The sequence below is a fragment of the Ambystoma mexicanum genome, chromosome 2p (assembly GCF_040938575.1).
Source record: "Ambystoma mexicanum isolate Mex_15411 chromosome 2p, UKY_AmexF1_1, whole genome shotgun sequence".
Lineage (NCBI taxonomy): Eukaryota > Metazoa > Chordata > Amphibia > Caudata > Ambystomatidae > Ambystoma > Ambystoma mexicanum.
Genome location: NC_090923.1, coordinates 1,314,568,344 through 1,314,589,312, shown reverse-complemented (window position 1 = coordinate 1,314,589,312; position 20,969 = coordinate 1,314,568,344). Strand labels below are relative to the sequence as shown.

Below are 20,969 nucleotides of genomic sequence, written 5' to 3'. Positions count from 1 at the left end.
ATTTCAAAGGGCTTTTTAAGGAAATTTGTCCACCAGCGCCCCCGGCTCCACCCGTTCCTCTGGTGGTTCCGCCGGCACCTCCTTTGCCCGTGGTGCCTGCCCCTGCTCTTCCGCCTTTGCCACCGTTGACCCCAGTGGACAAGGCAGTGCCTGACACGGTTCAGCAGGATCCTGACCTGTCAGATGACCCTCAAGGCGAGCAGGACAACGAGGACCTGCCCTGCCCTGCTCTGTTAGAGCTTTTCATGACCGGGTACTGGACATGATGAATTTCTTTGATGTTCCGGTTCCCGAGGCACCTGCTCCACAGGAGGGCGTGCTTTCTGTGGCGTTCACCCAGTCTCCTTTGGAGTGTACCAGCCTTTTCCTACAGAAGGATGTTTTGGCCGAGGTCCGAAGAGTCTGGGAGAAGCAACACTCGGGACTTTTTGTCAATAAAAAGATTGACGCGAGGTACAGGCTGCACTCTTCGGAGGAAGTGGCCTTATCGTCTTGTATGCCTCCCTCCTCCACAGTGGTGGCTGCGGCCACGTTGCAGTCCAGATCTGCAGCATCCTCTTCCGCGACAGCTACTCGGGTCTTGGGAAAGGAGTACAAGCTTCTGGACTCCCTAGGGAGGAAAATCTTTGCCAATTCGGCCTTGCAGCTCAGGCAGGCCAATGCCGAATTGATTTTGGCGGGAGCTAACATGCGGATGTGGATAGGTCTGTCGGAGTTTGAGGAGCACATTCCGGTGGAGAAGTTGGAAGATTTCAGAGGTGGCCTTTCCGATGCCAGGGTCTTGGCCCAGGATCTCCTGGTGGCTGCGGCTCATCACGTAGACACCTCGGCTCGGGGCATGATGCTCGGGGTTGATACCTCGAGGCAAGCGTGGTTGCATGCCACTAAGTTTTCGAAGGAAGTGCAAGACAAAGTATTGGACCTTCCATTCGATGGTAAGGAGCTTTTTCATTCTTCTACTGAATGTAGAGCTCACCAAAACCAAGCATAGCACTCAGACGGCTAAATCATTGTCTGTTCTGGTTAAAGCTCCTTTCAAACCTCAGAGACCTTTATCGCAGAGTCGACCTTCTTCTGGTTTCAGGGGCTTCCTCGACCGCAAATTGCGCAGAGTGGATACTCCTGCGGGGAATAACCGTCGTAGACAGCAGCGTACGCGGTTTTTCTCCCACTCCTCAGCCTCTTCCTCAGGCGGCACCACCACCGATAAACCTGCCAAATGAGGGTATTCCGCTCGCACAAGACTTTGGTCGGAGGGCGCATTGCATCTCATTGGGAGGCATGGCAAACCATCACAGAAGACAGATGGGTCTTGTCAGTCGCTCGGGCGGGCTTACGCTTACCTTTACCCACTACCCCACCCCTCATCCCTCCTTTTCAGCTGTTGGGCTCGCCCTCCCTCAACGCTGAGGTTCAGAAACTCCTGGACCTCAGGGCTGTGGAACACGTTCCCTTTGGGGAGCGAAGGGAGGGCTTCTACTCCCGGCTGTTTACGGTGCCCAAACCCAACCAGGCTGGCCTGCGCACCATCCTAGACCTTTCCCAGTTCAACCTCTTTCCTACCCCAAGAGAAATTCAAGATGATCACGCCCAGCCAGATACGCTCCTCTTTGCAGATGGGCGACTAGCTCAGCGTAGTGGATCTTCAGGACGCGTACATGCATATCCTGATTTGGGCTCCACACAGGAGGTACCTCCGTTTCTCTTTGGGAGAGGAGCACTTCTACTTTCAGGTGCTTCCTTTTGTCCTCAGCTCGGCGCTGCGTGTCTTCACGAAGATGATGTCGGTGATTGCGGCCTATCTTCGTCTTCAGGGTATCCATGTGTATCCTTATTTGGACGATTGGCTTTTACGCAGCCCTTGTCCGCTGGTGGCAGCGGGCAACCTCCAGTCTCTCCTTCAGCTCCTGTTCCATCTTGGGCTGTCGGTGAACTGGTGGAAATCCTCGATGACGGTCTCTCAGGACCTGATTTTTCTGGGTTTTCGTTGGAACACGATCGACTGCAGAGTATACCTGACCGGGGACAAAATAGCGGATCTGTTGGCCACGTGTCAGATGTTTGCACAGTTGGAGAGTATGTTGGCCTGGTGGTTCCAGAGGCTTCTGGGCCTCATGGCCTCGTGTGTGCTGGCTCTTCCTCTTGCTCGTCTCAAAATGAGATGGACCCAGTTGGCCCTTCGGAATTCATGGCATTAGGCAGTGGACCCAGACTCCATGCGGATAATGATTCCGGATTCCATGAGAGTGGACCTGGACTGGTGGTCATCTCTCAGCAATCTGTCTGGGGGCGTGGGGTTTCAGGACCCGGTCCCTATGGTGACGATTACGACAGACTCCTCCCTCCTCGGGTGGGGTGCGACGTTAGATCTCCTTCAGGTCACGGACCTCTGGTCGCCTCAGGACAAGCTCCTGCACATAAATCATTTGGGGCTTCTGGCGATTTTCTTGACGCTCAGGGCGTTCAGACCGTTCATTGTCAACAAAGTGGTCCGCATAAGAACGAACAATGCGGTGTCAATGTATTACATCAACAAGCAGGGGGGAACGAAGTCTCCCCCCCTCGTGGACCTGTCCATCCAGATTTGGGAGTGGGCCGTGCTTCATGGTGTCTGGCTGCTTGCAGTGCACATCCCGGGCCAGCTGAATGTCACAGCAGATGCCGTCAGCCGGCGGACAGTGGTCAGCTATGAGTGGGAGTTGAAGGCGGAGGTCCTCTCAGGGATTTTCTCGCGTTGGGGCACACCGCAGGTGGACCTCTTCGCGACGGCGGCAAACAAGAAGCTTCCTCTGTATGCCTCCAGAGGGGGGGCTGGGAGCCTCCTCTCTGGGGGATGCTCTAGAGATTCCATGGCACAACATGAGAGCGTACGCCTTCCCGCCTCTGCCTCTAGTTCACTGGGCAATTTGGAAGTTGAAGAACTCGGTGAACTGTTCTCTTCTACTGATAGCTCCGTGGTGGCCGGCCAGGTTTTGGTTCTCAGAACTCCAACACCTGTCGGTTTATCCGCCGATCAGGATACCGGTATCTCCCGATCTTCTCCACCAGGGGGAGCAGCAGCTGTGGCACCCCTCCCCCCAATCGCTCAGTTTGGCGGCATGGTGCCTGAGTTCAGTTCTTTAGAGGGTATTACCCAAATTGTTCGAACACAATTGTTCGAATTACCTAATTGACCGAATATATATATATATATATATATAATATATATATATATATATATATATATATATATATATATATATATATATATATATATATATATATATATATATGTTTGGTTTTATATATATATATAGGGGAGTAGCGGGGGGGGGGTTTCCCCCCGCATATATGTAACAATTGATCTTCATAATTCGGTCAATTGTGCAAAGGTCAATTGTAATTCGAACAATTGTAATTCGAACAATTCGTATACAACCCTTTAGAGCATCTGAATTTGTCTGCGGATAACATGCGTATTATCCAGGCAGCCAGAAAACCCTTGACCAGATCTCCGTACAAGAGTAAATGGCTCAGGTTCTGTCATTGGTGTCTAGAGAAGAAATTGGATCCAAGGGGGGGGTGGGGGGGCACGGTTGACACGGTGTTGTCCTTCGTGTCCTCCCTAGCAGAGTCAGGGGTTCATGTTCTGTCATGCAGGACTTACCTTTCAGCGGTCTCCGCTTATCTTTCTACGGATCAGTGTTCGTATTCTCTGACTAACCCAGTGGTAAAGAGGCATTTCGCTGGTTTAACATGCCTTTACCCTCCAGTTCGTAATCCGCACCCGCCATGGGTCCTGAATGTTGTCCTGACGGCGCTGTGCCATAAACCTTTTGAGCCAATGGCTACTGTGGACCTCAAGTACTTGTCTTGGAAAGTGTCCTTTTTGGTCGCCGTCACATCGGCAAGGAGAGTGAGTGAGCTCCAGGCATTGTCGGTGGAGCATCCTTTCTTAGTCTTTCACAAGGACAAGGTAGTCCTTCGAACTAATCCGACTTTTCCGCCGAAGGTAGTGACCGAATTCCATTTGAATCAATCGATCTCCCTACCGGTCTTTTTTCCGAACCCCGCCTCGGAGGCGGAGAGGATTCTACACTGTCTTGATGTCCGAAGAGCTCTTAAGTTCTACCTGGATAGGACTTCCGAGCTTAGAAGTTCTTCTCAACTTTTGTGAATTTCGGCAACCCTCAAGGCAAGCAGGGGTCTAAGGCAACTATTTCTAGGTGGATAGCCGCCTGCATCGTGGAGTCTTTCACTGTCCAAAAGCTGAAACCTCCCAAAGGTATTCATGCACACCTGGACTGGGGCAAAGCAGCTGCGGTTGCTTTTCAGAAGTATGTTCCCTGGGAGTCCATCGCTAGGGCAGCTACTTGGGCCTCTCCATCTGCTTTCTGTAAGCATTAGTGCCTCGATGAGTTCTAGTGCTGATGCTCAGTTTGGTCAGGCTGTGCTGAAGAACCTTTTTCAGTAAGGGGTATTTCCATCCACCCGTAGTTCCTGTAAGGAGTGCTTGGGAATCTCCCACAAGTATGGAGGAAAGGGGGTGGGACGTAGGAGTATTACCAGGTTACTTACCGTAGTGACCACCTTACTCCTAGTCCATAGTCCCCTTTCCTCCATACGCCTGCCCGCTGTCCCCTCTACTAAGGTTCCTCTGTTATTGGTATTGGGTCTCTGACCTGGCAAAGAAAAGGACTGAGGGGCGATACGCGGGGCGGAGCCAAGGTAGGCGGGGTTACGGCCGCGTGCCGGGCCCCACGCAGGAAAGAGAGGAAGGACACATTTTGGAAATATTTGGATGCTTTTTACGAAGTGCTCCGGTCCCGTCCCACAGGACGGAGAGATGTCCCACAAGTATGGAGGAAAGGGGACTATGGACTAGGAGTAAGGTGGTCACTACAGTGAGTAACCTGGTAATTATTTTCTATTGTCTAAACAGGAAGTACAACGAACATCAACGAAAACGCTCTGATCTTCTCAAAAGTTTCATAAACAGATTATATAGTAAAAACTCATCGTCACTAACATTCATCTATGTGGCAAACTACAAAATAGGCTTAAAAGGAACATCTATATGTTCCATAATAGTCAGGAAAGTGATTGGATTTTTATCATCAGGTGAGCAACTAAGCCCTCACCTAGTGCATGTCACTATGAACGTCATCAAATACAGAGCGTCCTATTGGTTATACAACTATGGGGCTCTCTATTACGTGGCCCTCTATAATTGGTTGGCACCCTCGTACTCCTCTGTAATATTCCACACACGCTAGCAGCACGCAGGATGGCACCTAGGTGCTGGTGGGCTGTTTTTTACCATAGCTTCCCACCTAATTAGCCTGACATATATCATCACCCTTGCAGACTGCCAGTCAATTAGTCTCTGAACATTGGCTTTGTAAATGTTCTCTCTGCCTGGGGAAAAAAAAGGGAGCGCAGGCACACTTGTCTCTTGGTTTTGATACAGTTCAACTTCAGTATCTATTTTCATCCGACCATGTTTCATAGCCTTTTGCTGTATTAAACTCTATTAAATGAAAACCCTCTGACGTCTTCAATGTTCTTGCACCTCACCTCAAACAGGAGTATGTTCTTTTCACACGTTTTGTGGCTTCTGCATGAAGATCCAGGCTCACGGTGAGCTTGACTTTCTGGTGCTGGGCCAACCAAGCCTTTCTTGAATTCACCATCATTCATTAGCTGTTGTCCAACTGCACCACACTGAAAAAGCCTTTCTATTCATGGGGTCCAGACTCTGATAAAGTGCGTTTGTGGAATATCCATAGTCCATGCGTTCCTATAGCCAGTTGCCAGTAGTCAACTAGCAGCGACGAAGTAAGGTAAGAGTGGCCCGGGTCAGGCATAGAGCCTTCACTATACCCTGCAAACCTGGCCACATAGCAGCTTGGCAGACTTGGGTGTGTTTTTCTTTATTTTTCTTTCTCTCCAGTATTTAAACAAATTGCATTGAGATACCTAGGCATTTTTTCCCCACTATACAGGACCCTCAAACTTAGGTGTTTTTTCTCCGGTAGTTAATTGTGAAAGTATTTAAAATTGCATTGTGAAAGTAGTGCTGTTCTATGGTTTTGCCTTCTTAGCAAAGCATTCATCTATGAACTTTTATACCATTATCTGAGCTCCTGTCGTCTTGTCCAATCGTCTACTATTGTCTCATCTCTGTCACGTCTGCTTGCACCCCTACCTATGTTCTTCCCTAGTGTTCTCCCCACCCCCTTCCTCTTCCTATCTACTCTATGGTACTCTCTGATTCTCCTATCTTTTCTAACTGCTTCTCTATTGACTATCCTGCTCTCCTCACTAAATCTGGTAAGAAGTTTAAAAAGGACATCTTGGTCTCCAACACGGGCCTCCCTATCGCTGACACCTATACCAGCACCTTTTCCAGGCAAACCATCACTGACATCCTTTTTGTTGTTCACTCGCCAGACCTATGGACTCTTCATATGGTCTCTGTGCTTTCTCCTTTCTCTTCCTCTCCCATCAATGGTGGCACCCAGTGGGAGGCCCTCCTGCCCCCCTTCAACTGCTCTAAGGTCATCATTAATGTTTACCTGAATGGTGCTGTCTTGGTCCGAGGCCCTCAGGCCAAACTTCTCTTCTTTGATAGATGCTTCCCACGCCTCATCAATTTCCTTTCCTCTCCTGTTGTTCCCTCTCTTCCCCCACACAGCTTCCTTGCCTCCCCCTTCTATCTCCACTTTGGCTACCTTCCCCTCTCCTCCTTCGTCTTCTGCGCCCCCTCGAGCTTCTTCTACACCTCTGCAGGGCGTACCCCTCCCTGGAAGTCTTTCAAGGACATCAACCTTCTCCACATTGCCACTTTCAACTCTCGCTCTGCTGTCAAGCATTCCTCTGACATCTGCTGTCTCCTGGAACAACTTGATCTTGATGTCCTTGGTCTCACTGAGACATGGTTCACGGCCAGCTCTGTCACGAGCTTTGACACTCCTCCCCGATGGTTACACGATCCTCTCAGCGCCCAGATCCAACGGCTCTGGAGGGGGTGTAGCACTGATCTCCCCGAGTGGATCCCTGCCTCTGTCATTCCTATGCAGCCCTACTCCTCTCTCGAATGCCTCATCTGCAGGCTCTCTCTCTCTCTCCTAGCCATTCCCTTATTGTGGCTACTATCTACAGGCCACCTGGTCAGATCTCCTCCTTCCACTGAGTGGGCGGACCTCTCCTCTTCCCTCCTGGTCTCGACCACTCAACTCCTCCTTCTTGGAGACTTTTAACATCCACCTGGATCCTTCCTGTCCTTCCTCTGGACTCTTTCGTGACCTCTGTGACTCCATCGCTCTCTTTCTCCCCTCTAGCCCGACCCACTCTGCAGGGCACACTCTGGATGTTCTGATCTCTTCAGACCTTTCCCTCTTGCCACTGATCTCTCCTGGAGTGATCACTTTCTCCTTTTCTCTTAACTCACCCTCTCTGCCCTCAGGCCAAGTCACCTCCAGCACTGCCACCCACCTTCTCGATTATCTAACCCATGAAGCGTGTGTCACTTGAGGCTTTTGTCGCCACTTTCTCATCCCCTCCCACTTTGGCTGACTCGCACCCTGACACAGCCCTTTCCATGCTTCACTCTGTCTGATACTCTTGATGTTCTTGCCCCTGTCATGAGGATCCGCTTGAAGCCCAAAGCCAAGTGCAACTCCTGATACGACTCATACCTCGTCACCCTCAAATGCAAAGGGCATGCTTCCGGTACATCCTCTGATAAACTGCCTGCCGCCTGCTCCAAAGGCAATACCGGCTCTCTGTCCGGACCAAGAAGAGAGCTCACATCCAAGCCCGCCTGTCTGCGGCATCTAGCAACTCGGCCAAACTCTAAATTTGCAAGGAACTGGCCAATCCTGCTGCAGTTTCTACCTCTCCTGTCCACTCCCAGGCCCACTGCATGCCTCTGGCTTCTCATTTCATCTCTAAAACCCAGGACATCCTGTCCTCTCTTCCTCTTCCCCCTCCTCCCTGGTCTTCCTCTGGCCTTTCTTCGGCCACCTTTCCTCCCTCCTTCTCTGCCTTTCTCCTGTTCTCCCCAGGCAATGTTTCTAGACTAGTCCGATCTATGAAAGTCTTGTCAAAAGAGGTTCACCCCTGCTCCTCCAAAACCACCAAGGACCCCATTAACACCCTGGTTCCTGCTCTGGCTGACTTCTGCAACCACTCCTTCGTCACTGGAGTCTGCCCTCCCTTACCCCCCATGAGGCACTCCCTTGCACACCCTCATCTTAAGAAACCCTCTGTTGACCCGTCCTGCCCGGTTAACTACCGCCCAATCTCCATCACTCCTTTCCTGGGCAAACTCCTGGAAAAGCTGGGCATCTCCCAGCTTAATCTTCACACAGAATCTGTTGGTTGCCTCCATGACTATCAGTCTGGCTTCAGAGCTGCCAGAAGCACAGAGACTGTTCTCTTGAACATCCGCGAAGACCTGCTCTCCAATCTAGATTCCAACACCCCCTCATCTTACTTGATCTCTCTTCTGCCTTTGACACAGTCAACCATGCCAACCAGCTCAACCGTCTCTGTGATAACCTGGGTATCACCGATCAGGCCCTGGCTTGGCTGACTTCTTTCCTCCCCGATCGACCCTCCCAGGTACAACTTGGGTCCTTCCTCTCCTCTATCTCTATTACTACCTGTGGTGTTTCTAAGGGTCTAACCTCTCTCCCTGGCTGTTCAACCAATACCTGGCACTTCTTGCCCACTGCATTGCTGCGCTCTGCCCCAACTTTCAGTGCTATGCAGATGACCCTCGGCTCATTTTCAGGCTCCCTTCAGCCACCTCATCTCCTTCTCTCATCTCTGACTGTCTGCTATCCAGTAGTGGTGTGACGCCAAGGATCTCTGCCTTAATGCCAGTAAGACTGAGATTCACCTCATCAGCACACCTGCTCCCTCCTTTCCTGTCACTCTCTGGCCGGCCTCTCTTGGCCCTCTTCCTGCTCCTACCTGTGAGGCAAAAAACTCGGGGTCATCTTCGACACCACACTATCCTTCTCTCCTCACATCTGACGTCTTTAAGAAGTCACACTACCAGCTGCACCTCCTCCAGAGGTATTCTTCCTTTCCTCTCCTTCCCCAAGAAGCTCACTGTCTTCAGAGCTATGGTTCTCTCTAGGCTGGACTACTGGAACAACCTCTCTCTAAATCTGCCTGCCTCTACTCTCCGCTCTCTGCAACTCATCCAAAACAGGTTTGCATGACTTGCCCTTGGCCTCAAGCCCAGGGATTCTCTCTCTCCAGGACTGAAATCTCTCCACTGGCTCCCAGTGGCTGCGAGGATTAAGTTCAAAACCCTCTGCATTGTCCACAAGGACATCTGGGGCCTGGAGTTCTCAATACCTTCAACTCTCTCTTCCTAAATATCTTCCTTTTCGAGCTATTTGCTCATCGGCCTCCAACTCCCTCTTGGTCAGTCGCTTCTCCAAGCAACGAGTTGGTGGTAGATCTTTCTTTGGCTGGGGCCTCCCTCTGGAACAGCCTCCCTGCCTCTCTGAAATTTGAGGAGAATCATTTCTGGTTCCGGAAGCACCTCAAGACCTTCCTCTTTTCTTCTGCTTTCTCTCCTCCTCTCCCCTGCTGAACTCCTGGTTGAAACTGCACTGTTCACCTGGCTATCCTCTGTTCTCGGGCCCAGGTCCCCTCCCTGCCAGTTCCACACCTGCACGGCCCCCGTGGCAACCCTTTCACTCTGGGGATGTTTCTGCATCCCCACAGCCCCCTACCAGCACTTGCCACCAGCTGGTCGCACGTCTTATTTATTCTTATTTATTCTTATTTATTCTTATTTATTCTTATGTATTGTTTTATTTATTTACTGTTTATCCATGTACTGCATTTCCCCTCCCCTTTCTCCCTCCCACCCTCCCCTGCACGTGCGCGACCTCAATGTCACCTGGCATAGTAAGATTGTTGTCTCTGTCTTCCCTCTGTTCCCCTCCCTTGCCTCGTCGCGCCTTGAAACATTTGTGTATAGGCGTGTTACAAATGCCAATTCATATACATAGGCGCATCGCTGCAATCTATTTACTATGTAGCCAGCCTCAAGAATACTTTGTCAGCTTGCGTTACTGCGTCTGTACAATTGTAAAATGACTTGATATCTTCATTATTTCTGTAGCCTGAGCATCTTTATCTCGAGCCCAAAATGTTGCTCAACTTCATCTTTAGATTCTATAGAATATCTATGCTTGTCAGCTTCTTCTGGGTGCGTCCGCTCCGCCCCGCCCGACGTCGCCAGTCTTTTTCCTTGATTGCTCTTCCCACTTCCTCTGGAATTTTATTCAAATGGCCATCCTATATTCACATATGCATATATGGTTTTCTCAATGGGAACCTTGCTTCCATTATTATTTGCGGTGTTGGTATGTTCACTGGCAATGAATGTGTTTCACACTCTGGCTCCCAACATATAGGCAGCATGGGGGCAGAGCTTTGAGTGGCGGTACTTGGCTCCACCTCTACAACAGCTTTTCTGCCACCTCTGTGACCCTGTCACTTCCTACCCAGAGACGCAGTCCGAGCTTGGTGAAGGCTGGCTGCCATCACGGAATGCAACTTTGTGAACGTCTGGCGTGGGACTGTTGCAGCAGAGCTCTGCATCTTGCAACTGCGCACTGTAGTGCTGAGCTGTGTGTGCAAACTAGGAAAAGGGCTCTTGGTAAATAGTTGCCTACATACACTGGTTGCATGTGGGGGAGCAGTATTCTTATAAGGGCCATATGTTTTCCCTATTCTACCGCTTTTAATGCATTCTTGACTTTGAAGGCAGGACTTGTGTAACCCAGGTCGACCCTGTCTGGATCTTTGAACAGATAAAAACACCACTCAGAGAATCGGGATCCCATTCCTGCTCTAGGCATCGATCTCTGATCTGAGCAAGGTTGTACTAGAGGGATGGTTAGGTTTTAGAGACATTATCCATTCTTTAGTGCTCCTCTTAAAGGCACAGCGTCATATTCCTGTTCAATACACCAATTCCCTGCCAAAAGACTGCGGCATGCTGGAAAGGCTAATGGATCCTCCCTATGTTTCCCCAGGACACTGAATCATATAGAGGGTGGAAGCACACGCCCCTCCCAACCCCCAGTTGAGCCACCATCTACCCCTCGAATCAAGCATTGCACTTCATCACAAGTGCCACACTCGTGTACCAGTGTGCAATAGCTTAAACTAGGCAGTATTATTATCTGTAATAAATAAACATGTTTGTACTGTATGAAATAAACTCCTTTTATAAAGAATTTCAATGCAATAAAGCAACTTTCCCCCTGAAATTATATTTTGTTCCCTCCTTTAGATTTTGTTAGCATGATTGCTCAGTCTCCATTCAAAACTGACATGGCTTTGCTTTAATAGGAAGTTACATTCTCTCATCAGTCTTAACAAAACTGCATTTCTTCCGGTGCACTTCATCAAATACTATAGTGACTGTGTATCATACATTTTATTTTTAGCTATGATCCAGGCAGGACGAGCCTATTATGATTGTGTTGCAAAAGTTGGAGAAATAACTCGAGTTTCACCAGTTTCTAAAGAACTGGGTAAGTAGTACTGAGATTTTACAAAAATTTTCTCAAAACAATTTTAGTTTATGAATTACTTCTTATCTCTGGGGTGTCGTGAGTGTATAGTATAATGACTGATACTATTGTTTTGCTAGTCTATGCTTGAAATGATTTTGCCACGCCTTGGTCCTTTTTTTTACATATGTATGTCTATTTTTTTAACATTTTTTGTCAATAATATTTTGTGGTTAACGAATGTTCATTGATCTTGTATTACACTGTTGCTTCATACACCATAATTGTATATCAGTTTGCGGTCTTCAAAGTGAATACCAACATTTGCTGTTTTTCATTTTGGTGCAATGTATGTTATCAGTAGCTCGTACCATTTTCTATGTACTTAAGTAGACTGTATTACGGTGAGTTTCCTACTGCTCATAACTCTGAGATGTACGATTTGGAGCTTATCATTGCTTACTTTAGATTCCAGCACTGAGCCATCTTTTGTTCCGTATTCAGTGCTTTCCTGAATCCATGTTTTAGCCTTTATCTTTTGCTCCATGTTAATTTTTCCTTAGGACAGGCTGTGGTTCGGTTTAATGAAGTCCTGTGGTGCATCTCATTTGTTAGGTTTGGGTAATTTCCCCGGCATTTTCTTTCTTTACTGTCCTCAGTAATGCTTAACATTTTTTTTATCAATTTCTAGCATTTTGCCTGCTGGTAATGGGGTTAATTCAGTGCTTTATCTTTTCTAGGTGACTATTGTTAATACTTTTGTTTTCCAAATAACTGTCATTGCAAGGCACTTCCTAGTTGGTAATTCATCATGGAATATGAGGCACTCTTTGGTGCAATCTTCCCTTCCTTCTGTGAGTGATGTCACTTTTAGTATAAGAGGGGGCAGAACATTTCGCTCACACTACAAACTGTTTTAACTTTTAAAATTGGAAGCCACTGGTCTGTCTATATGAGTCCAGTTGGAATGGGAGCAGGATGTTTGTACTGCTGTTTTGGTCCAAGAAGGATGGTCTTTCATGTTGTCAGATAGGAAGGTCTTGTACATACTGGTCTACATACTCGCAAGTGGTCTTCATACTCCTACGTCTTGCCCCCTTTCCTCCATATTTTGGGACATTCCATCCTTTAGGGACAGGACCGGAGCACTTTGAAGCATCAAAAACTACGTTTTGTCCTTATTTTATTATTATGCAGTGCCACTTCACATGGCTGTAACCCTACCTCCCTGAACTCCGCCCCGTGCATCACCCTTCAGTCATTTTCTCTGCACGGTTGGGGTTGTACACACTTGCATCGTGGGGATTTTTTCTTCTTTTCCCACTTGTCCTTTATCGTCCTGCTCCGGTTCCACGGTCTTCACCTCAGTCTATGGCTGCCTCTATGTCAGGGATTCGTGTCCTGTTCTTCTTTGTGGGAATGTCATTTGGCGAGGGTGGAACCCCATTCTCTGGAGTGCTTGGGCCTGTAACATTGATGAGACTCTTGCCTCTACTGCAACTCACTCTCCATCTGGGCTCTCCAGAGTAGGCTCGTCAGGTGGGAGATGTTCCAATGGCTACCTCCTCCACATTTACAGTAGTTCATCGATGAGAAAAGGAAACCTCTGTTGAGTTCATTCCTTTTTAGGGCACCCCAGCCAGGAGACTCCTTCCCAGGCTTTTCTGTGTCCAGGAGGGGTCCAAGTGGCTTCTGTTCCAGAGTTGTGAAGTGTCCCGAAAGGGATCTAACCTGGATTCCGGATTTTCGTCCAAGGTTTCCCTTCTGGGAACTAAAATGAATCCCAAAGTTTCTGGGGCTTCTTCACCTGGGGTTATTCCTGTGGTTTTCCAGTCTGGGACTGAACGTACCAAGCCTAGTTTAGAGGTTTCCTGTAAAGTGACTAAAAATACCGGGATCACTCCTGAGGACCCCCCAATAAACACCAGCAGGATCGAGGGGTCCCAACTTGGGACTATGGCTACCGGGTGTGAACTACTTTCCCACAAAGGATCTTGTTGTCATACCAGTCCCACTGAGGGGGCAAAGAAGGAGGGCAAAGGCCCCAAGTCTTTAAGCACTGATCCTGCCGAGGTTCCCTCACAGAGGGCTAATACTTCTGCTGAGGCTGAAGGGGCTGAAAAACGCTCCAGGTTTTCGAGTACTGGCTCTGCATAGGTTCCCTTTGTGAGAAACCAGAGGATGTCTCACCCGCTAGTCCCTTGGGATCTCTACCTCAGGTGACCAGGGCACAGCCATCACCTTTGGATCCAAACCCTGGGGGTGGACCAGTGCGGGAGGATCACCTGTGTGAGGGGTCTTCGGGGAATGGGGGTGAGGTAACCGATAGTGAGACGCGGTATTCCCTCCCTCCCTTTTTTGTTTATCTAACCCATCCTATTTGTTAGGATTCTCCGAGGTCCCAACTCCCCTTCCTCCCTTTTACACAAACACTGTGCCGAGGAAGAGGGTGACAGAGTAACAAGACTAACTCTCATACATCGTATTGGAAATATCCTGCTAATCAGGTCAGGCAGAGTCAGGCATTTGACACCAAGTGCATACACCTGATGCCAATTAGCTCTCCTCACACGGATAGAAGGCAGAACCCAAAGACCCACTTTGAGCAAGGTGGAACACGAGTACGAGTGGAGCTTCCAGGATAAAGGCAAAGCTACTGGAGCAGAGCAAAGGACCAAGGGACAAGAGCAGTGTGTCAAAAACCCCAAGAATTCCCTACTGGAGGTCGTTGCCTCCAACAGGCCGCGAAAGACACGTGGAGAAGGCCAGATCCCATATCGGAAGGCTGCATTGTGTTGTGCGGACGCAAGCGACCCTCCTGGGTGAAGGGCAGTGTTGGGGAGGCAAGGCCAAGCCTGTGGTACTGACCTTGACTCGTGAATGGGAATCGTAAAACCAAGAAAGAAACGCACACAGCCGGGGAGCTGGCAAGCAACCTGAGAGACCACCATGTGTTTAAGAAAGTTTGAAGTGGTAACATTAAATTGCAAGTGAAGGCTGCACACGTGTGGATGAGGCGTGACGAAAGGCAGACCTTTTAATGAACTTTTGAAGTAAGGATAGCCGTAAAATCAGCGATACTGAGTAACGGAGTGGTCCGGCCACGCAAGTGGCCCATTCGAAAGTCTCTGTGAAAGGTTCATTGTACAATAAAAGTGAATGAACTGCAAAAGCAAAAGAAGCAAAATTAACCCAGAGAGAAGGGGAGAGTAAAAAAAAAAGCTGAACAGTGAACTTTGAGTCGAAGTTGCCCTGCGGAGGTCTGTTAAGAAAGCCATGCACATTCAAAAGTCTTCAACATCCGAAAACGGTCTGTGCCCGATTGAGGGAGACCCGAAGTGTAATAAGCTTGGGGAAGATAGCCCCTTGCAAGTATTGTTGAACTTTGTTGTGAAAGGTCTGAGCCCGACAGAGGAAGACCTACGTTAACTCTTTGTTGAAACAATATTTGGAAGTGGAAAGAGAGACTTTAACGTGGAAGGCCAGACGGGCCTCGCTTCACATTTTGGAACTGCTTATTGTGTTGAAACCCCGATCCAGAGTGTCATCCTGCCTAAGTGGACCGCCTTACTCTGTGTGGTCTAACATGGGGAGGAGAGCTGATACAGCCACATTTATTATTTTGAGCACTGATTTTTCCTTTGCATACATTTCTCCTTTATACACTTTTCTGTACAAAAGATAGGGTAGGCATTAGGTTTTTGTTAGCATTGGCCATTTTGATTTGACAAACTCCACTAGGACCGTTTTGTTTATCGTTTGGTGGTGAAGACTACGCTCATCTTAGTTACAGGGCAAAGTAGGAATTTTTCCAACCCCAGAAACTTCAATAAAGGTTTTACAAATTGTACCTATTGTGTCTGTGTCATATTTGTGATACCACACCTGCCCTACACCTGTCAGAGGGCTAAAACGGACTCCAAAGCTCCTACAACTCCTGTGGTGACAGTGGCCTCACAAATACCTGTGATGCGGATCGCTTCAGGCAGTGAGAAAATGGCGACCCAACCCACACAGCCTGAGGCAGCCATTTCGATGAGCTCCTCCAAACCAACTTTTTAAACAGCTGGGACAGGAGGGCCTTTGTTTCAGGCCGAGCAGCCTTTTCAACAAACCATGTATAATAGAAACCCTATCCGCCTGGTGTGCAAGGTTTCTGCTGCATCTCACGGTGTCACTGCCTCCTACGTCCGCTCCTTTTAGTTTGTGGATGCAACTGGAGGGTGGGCAATCTTGGCAACCTACCTCCATGCAATCCTGGGGGTATGCCCTCGAGAGCGGCCTCTACCCACTCCTCTGCCTAAACCTTCTTCTGAGGGCGCGTTCTTTGGCAGATTCCAGGCCCTCACGCACTCGGACCAGATGAAGGCTTACTTTAAGGATCTGTTCAAAGAAACGTATCCTAAGCCTAAGGTTTTGGATATGTTGGCGTTGCTGGAAATTCCAATACCTGAGCCTCCGGTTCCACAAGAAAGAGTTCTCGCAGGAGCATTAGCCCTAACTTCACAGGAGCACACAGGTCTTTTTCTTCAAAAAGATGTGCTGGCTGAAGCCTGTAAATTCTGGGAAAAACCTAATTCCAGTCAACTCATAAATAGAAAAATGTACGCTTGGTGCAAGCGCCACTCATCAGAGGACATACCCATGTCTCCCTTCCCCCTTCCTTCATCAATGTTGTAGCAGCAGCTACACTCCAGGCTAAGCCGTCTTCAACCTTCTCCATGGCTGCCTCACAGGTCTTATCCAAGGAGGACAAAATTCTGGATGGCATCAGGAAAACGTTTTTTCCAATGCAGATCTTTAGCTGCGTCAAGCGAATACTGAAGTCATTCTGGCGGCTGCAAACCTCAAGCTGTGGCGAGAGCTTTTGGAATTCCATTACTGGATCCCACATGACAGGCTAGAAAAATATTAAAGATGGCCTTTCTGACACCAGAGTTCTGGGTCAGGACCTGCTGGAGGCTGCGGCCTATCATTTGGACACATCCGCTCAGGGTTTTATGTTCGGAATAGACTTTTCCCGCCAGGCGTGGCTTCTTGCTCCAAAGTTCCCAAAATAGGTTCAAGACAAAGTACTCAACCTCCCCTTTGAAAGGAAAGAGCTTTTCCACTCTTCCACCGACTCAACAAGAGAAAAGGAAGCACATTGATGGCTGAATCTTGTCAGTGCTAGCAAAACAGCCTCCAGCTAAAGCAACCTATACACAGAGGCTGGAGACCCAAACAAGATCCTTTTCAGGTTTTAGAGGTTTCCAGGAGCTTCAAGCACGCTGAGTAGAAGGTTCCTCTGGTGGTGGGCCTCGATGCAAGCAGCAAAGACAGAGTGGCCGGTTTTTCTGTCTTCAGCCGCCTCCTCTGCAACGGGATCTCTCGCCCCAGATAAAGCATCCAAATGATGTTTTCCATTGGTCACGCATCCAAATGATGTTTTCCATCGGTCACAGGAGACTCCGGCGGGAGGATGTATATCGTTGCATTTGGAGGCGTGGAAGAACAAAACAGAAGACAATGGGTTTTGTCTGTGCCCGAAATTGCTTCAGCCTCCCTCTTCCTCATACCAAACCATCTCACCCTCCTCTTCAGCAAACTGGATCTCCCTCCCTCAGAGCTGAGGTACAAAAACATTTGAACCTCAGAGCAGTGGAACCTGTTTCCTTGAGGGAGCAAGAGGAGGGCTCTTACTCAAACCCAGCAAGGCTGGCCTGCACACTATCCTCTACCTCTCCTGCTTCAACCATTTCCTTCCCCAAGAGAAATTCTAGGTGATCACGCCCAGCCAGATAAGGTCCTCTCTTTAGAAGGGCGATTGGCTCTGTGGGGTAGATCTCCAGGACACTTGTATGCACATTCCGATTTGGGACCCACATCGGAAATACCTTTGGTTTTCCGTGGGGATGGAACATTTCCAATATCGAGTGCTGCTATTTGGTCTCAGTTCGGCACCGCATGTCTTTACGAAGATGATGGCGGTCATCACAGCGTTCCTCAGACTGCAGGGTGTTAATGTGTATCCATATTTATATGCTGCTGCAGTCTGGGGGCAAGGAATATATATGCAAATCACACTCTCAATACATGCAGTTACTGAAATTGAATCACACCAAAAAGTAAGTACTCGGGGCAATCAAACAAGAGGAACTGCAATGATAAAATCAGATAGAAAAGGCTTAAGGCGGTAAAGTTTGTGGCACGGTTTCCAGATGAGGTTGGCTGGTAGAAAACATAGTTCAAAGAGAAGAGAAGGACAAGCCCTCAGATTGGAATAAGATTTCAAACACTTTCACCGTGGATGAACGAAATGAACAACCGGATTAGCACAGTACCTTAAAACGTAGAGGGAGCTGTAGCTGAGGAAGACGTTCCTGGTAGTTTCTGCAGGCTCACGGTTCCTGAAGCGACTGTCGGACTTATCAGAAGTAGGAAGACTGGAGGGTCCTGCACTATCCATGGAAGAAAGCAACAAACAAAAAGGTGTGCTCCTTAAAACCCAAGCAGGGCCCGACCTTCCTGGCTATCCGGCCCACTGTAGCTCTGCACAGCGAATTCAACCATAGGAGGGGTCCTGGCTTGCAGTTTGGGTGAACTGGTTGGTCCCACCAGCTCAAGGGAAGACATTTCGTGGAGGATCTTCTCTGTCGTCGGATTCTGAAGATCCGGACCTGCAGCAGGGCTTCACCGGGCGGTTCAGTCGTTTTAGGGATCTTTTTTCGCCAGTTTCTCATTGGTTCTTTCGTTCCAGTGGCGTCTCTGCTCTTCCAGTCCCAGAGACCTGCTTTTTATGCAGTTTTCCCCCATTCATACAGCCTGGCTGTCAATCACACAGCAGGGTGGCTGTCCTGGCAAGGACAGTCACCCAGCCAATCAAACAGGAGTGCGACTTGGGTTACCAAGGGAACCCATGGTAGGGGTCCTAAAACCCCTCCCTTACATCCTGCCTACCCAGACTCTCAGGTGCCTAAAGGAGGGCTTCTGTGTGGAAGCCCGCATAATGGCGATGAACAAAGGGACCAAACCTGGTTTGGCGCGCAGAGTAAAACGCGAGAAAGACATTTACAAAAAGAAATGGCGAATAAACCCAGCCAGGACCGTATTAAAGTATATATCCTCAAGCGGGTTTATGTTTGAGGCTACTATAATAGCCTAAACCAATACCATGGTTATTTAAGATAACCGCAGTATACAAAATAGGGTAGTTACCACTTCCACCAGCCAGGGCTTGATGTAAAGGGAGCAAAACAATGCTCCAAGAGGCACAGACAAAAAGGGATAAGATTTAACCCTTTCCAATACTCCATGTAAAATGGGGTGTACTGGGTCTGTGGTAAAAGTGACTAAATAAATTTAATGGCATCTTGATCTTTTCTGGGGGACACTAGTCAGCCCCAGAAAATGGCGTTGTTGGGAAGTCTAAAAGACAACTCTGTGTCACTGCACTAAAGGTGCTGTGTAACATACATGGACGAATATGGTGCCATGGAGTAGGTGAGGCTCCAGTGCCAAGATCACACAAAGTAGAAATACACATAGCAAAACACATGTAAGAGTGGGAAAAAAGGCTCACACTCTTACCAGGTGAAAAAAATGTAATCCTAGAAATCCAGCAAAGCTGCTGAGCGACTCGGTAGGTAAGGGAAATTAACCATTTTATGCGAGTTCTCCCTAACACTGCACGTGGCCGTAACCCCGCCCTCCTTAGCTGCACCCAGCGCATCGCCCATCAGTCCTTTTCTCCGCTCGATCGGGACTGGACCCACTTACATCTTTGGAAGATTTTTTCCTTTCAGTGTCGTCCTCTCCTGCTCCGGTTTAGTGGTCGTGTGGCAGTCAGTCTATGCTGTTTCAGTTAGACTTTCCTATTTGTTCTTCTTGTCAGCGACGCATCGCTAGGGCGGACCCTCATCATCTTTGTTTAGAGTGTTTGGGTTCGGACCATCAGTGGGACTGGTGTTTTTACTGCGATTCCCTTTCGGTCCAGGCGCTTCAACGTCATTTAGAGCGGTGGGAGGAGGTGTTTCAGCGGACTCTCCCTACGCACTTTCAAACTTTCATCGACGAGAAGAAGAAAAGCCCAGTGAGTTCTTTACTTTTTACGGCACCCTGACCGGGGGACTCTTTCTCGGGGTCTTCCCGGTCCGGGAGGAGCATTAAAAGCTCTGTTACCGGGGCTTGCCCTGAGGTGCCTTCTAGGCCTAAAAAGTGTACTGGAATTTTCCAGTATTTCTTAGCATTGTCTCCGCCCCCTTCCTCCACGGTGGTGGTTGCTGCTACATTATAATCTAGACCTGCATCCTCTTCTACAGCGGCAACGCAGGTTCTGGCCAAAGATGGCAAGCTTCTTGACTCTTTGGGGAGGAAGATTTTTGCTAATTAAGCCCTGTAGTTAGGTCAAGCTAACGCGGAACTGGTATTAGCGGGGACGAATATGAAAATGTGGAAAGTTCTGTCAGTTTGAGGAATTCATTCCCGCTAATAAACTAGAGGATTTTAAAGCGGGATTGTCAGATTCCAGGGTCCTGGCGCAGGATATGCTGGAGGCCGCGGCGCATAATGTCGACACCTCGACCCGGGGCCTTATGCTTGGTGTGAACACCTCTCGTCAGGCTTGGCTGCACGCTACCAAGTTCTCTAAAGAGGTGCAGGATAAAGTTCTGGACCTGCCTTTTGATGGCAAGGAGCTTTTTCACTGAACAACAGATGTTGAGCTGACTAAGACTAAGGACAGCACCCAGACCGCCAAGTCCTTGTCTGACTTGGTGAAACCAACTTTCAGAGGACAGAGAACGTCTTCACTGCCTCGGTCTCCCTCTGGTTTCAGGGGATTTCTGGATCGGAAGTCCCATAGGGTCGATACTCCATCAGGAAATTCTCGCCGACGGCAACAACTGGGCAGGTTTTTCTCCCGTTCTTCAGCCTCCTCTTCAGGTTCTGGTGGCGGTGCCACCGATAAATCAACTAAATTAAGTTTCTCTGCGCTTGCACGAGACCCCGGTGGGAGGGCACATTGCCTCTCACTGGGAGGCGTGGCAGGCCATTACCGAGGACCAGTGGGGTCTTGTCAGTAGCTCGGGCGGCCTTCCGCTTGCCCCTTCCCCCTACTCCACCCGTCAATCATCCCTTCCAGCAGTCGGGGTCACCCAACCTCAGAGCCGAGATACAGAAGTTGCTGGATCTCAGAGCGGTGGAACCCGTTCCCCCAGGTGAGCAAGGGGAGGGCTTCTACTCCTGGCTGTTTACGGTGCCCAAACCGACCCAGGCTGGCCTGCGCACCATCCTAGACCTTTCCCAGTTCAATCTCTCTCTACCCCAAGAGAAATTCAAGATGATCACGCCCTGTCAGATAAAGTCCTCTTTACAGAAGGGAAATTGGCTCAGCGTGGTGGACCTTCAGGATGCTTGTATGCATATTCTGATTTGGAGTCTGCATCGGAAATACCT

The 20,969-nt window shown here is 48.9% G+C and overlaps 1 protein-coding gene across 1 annotated transcript in view; it reads left to right on the top strand.

The window, feature by feature from the left end:
* BAIAP2L1 (BAR/IMD domain containing adaptor protein 2 like 1) overlaps positions 1-20,969 on the top strand; it is a 1,517,181-nt gene that overhangs the window by 222,521 nt on the left and 1,273,691 nt on the right. Inside the window, exon 3 of the mRNA XM_069645654.1 lies at positions 11,469-11,555. Within this exon, the coding sequence (XP_069501755.1) occupies positions 11,469-11,555 (87 nt within the window). The remainder of the gene's footprint in view (positions 1-11,468; positions 11,556-20,969) is intronic.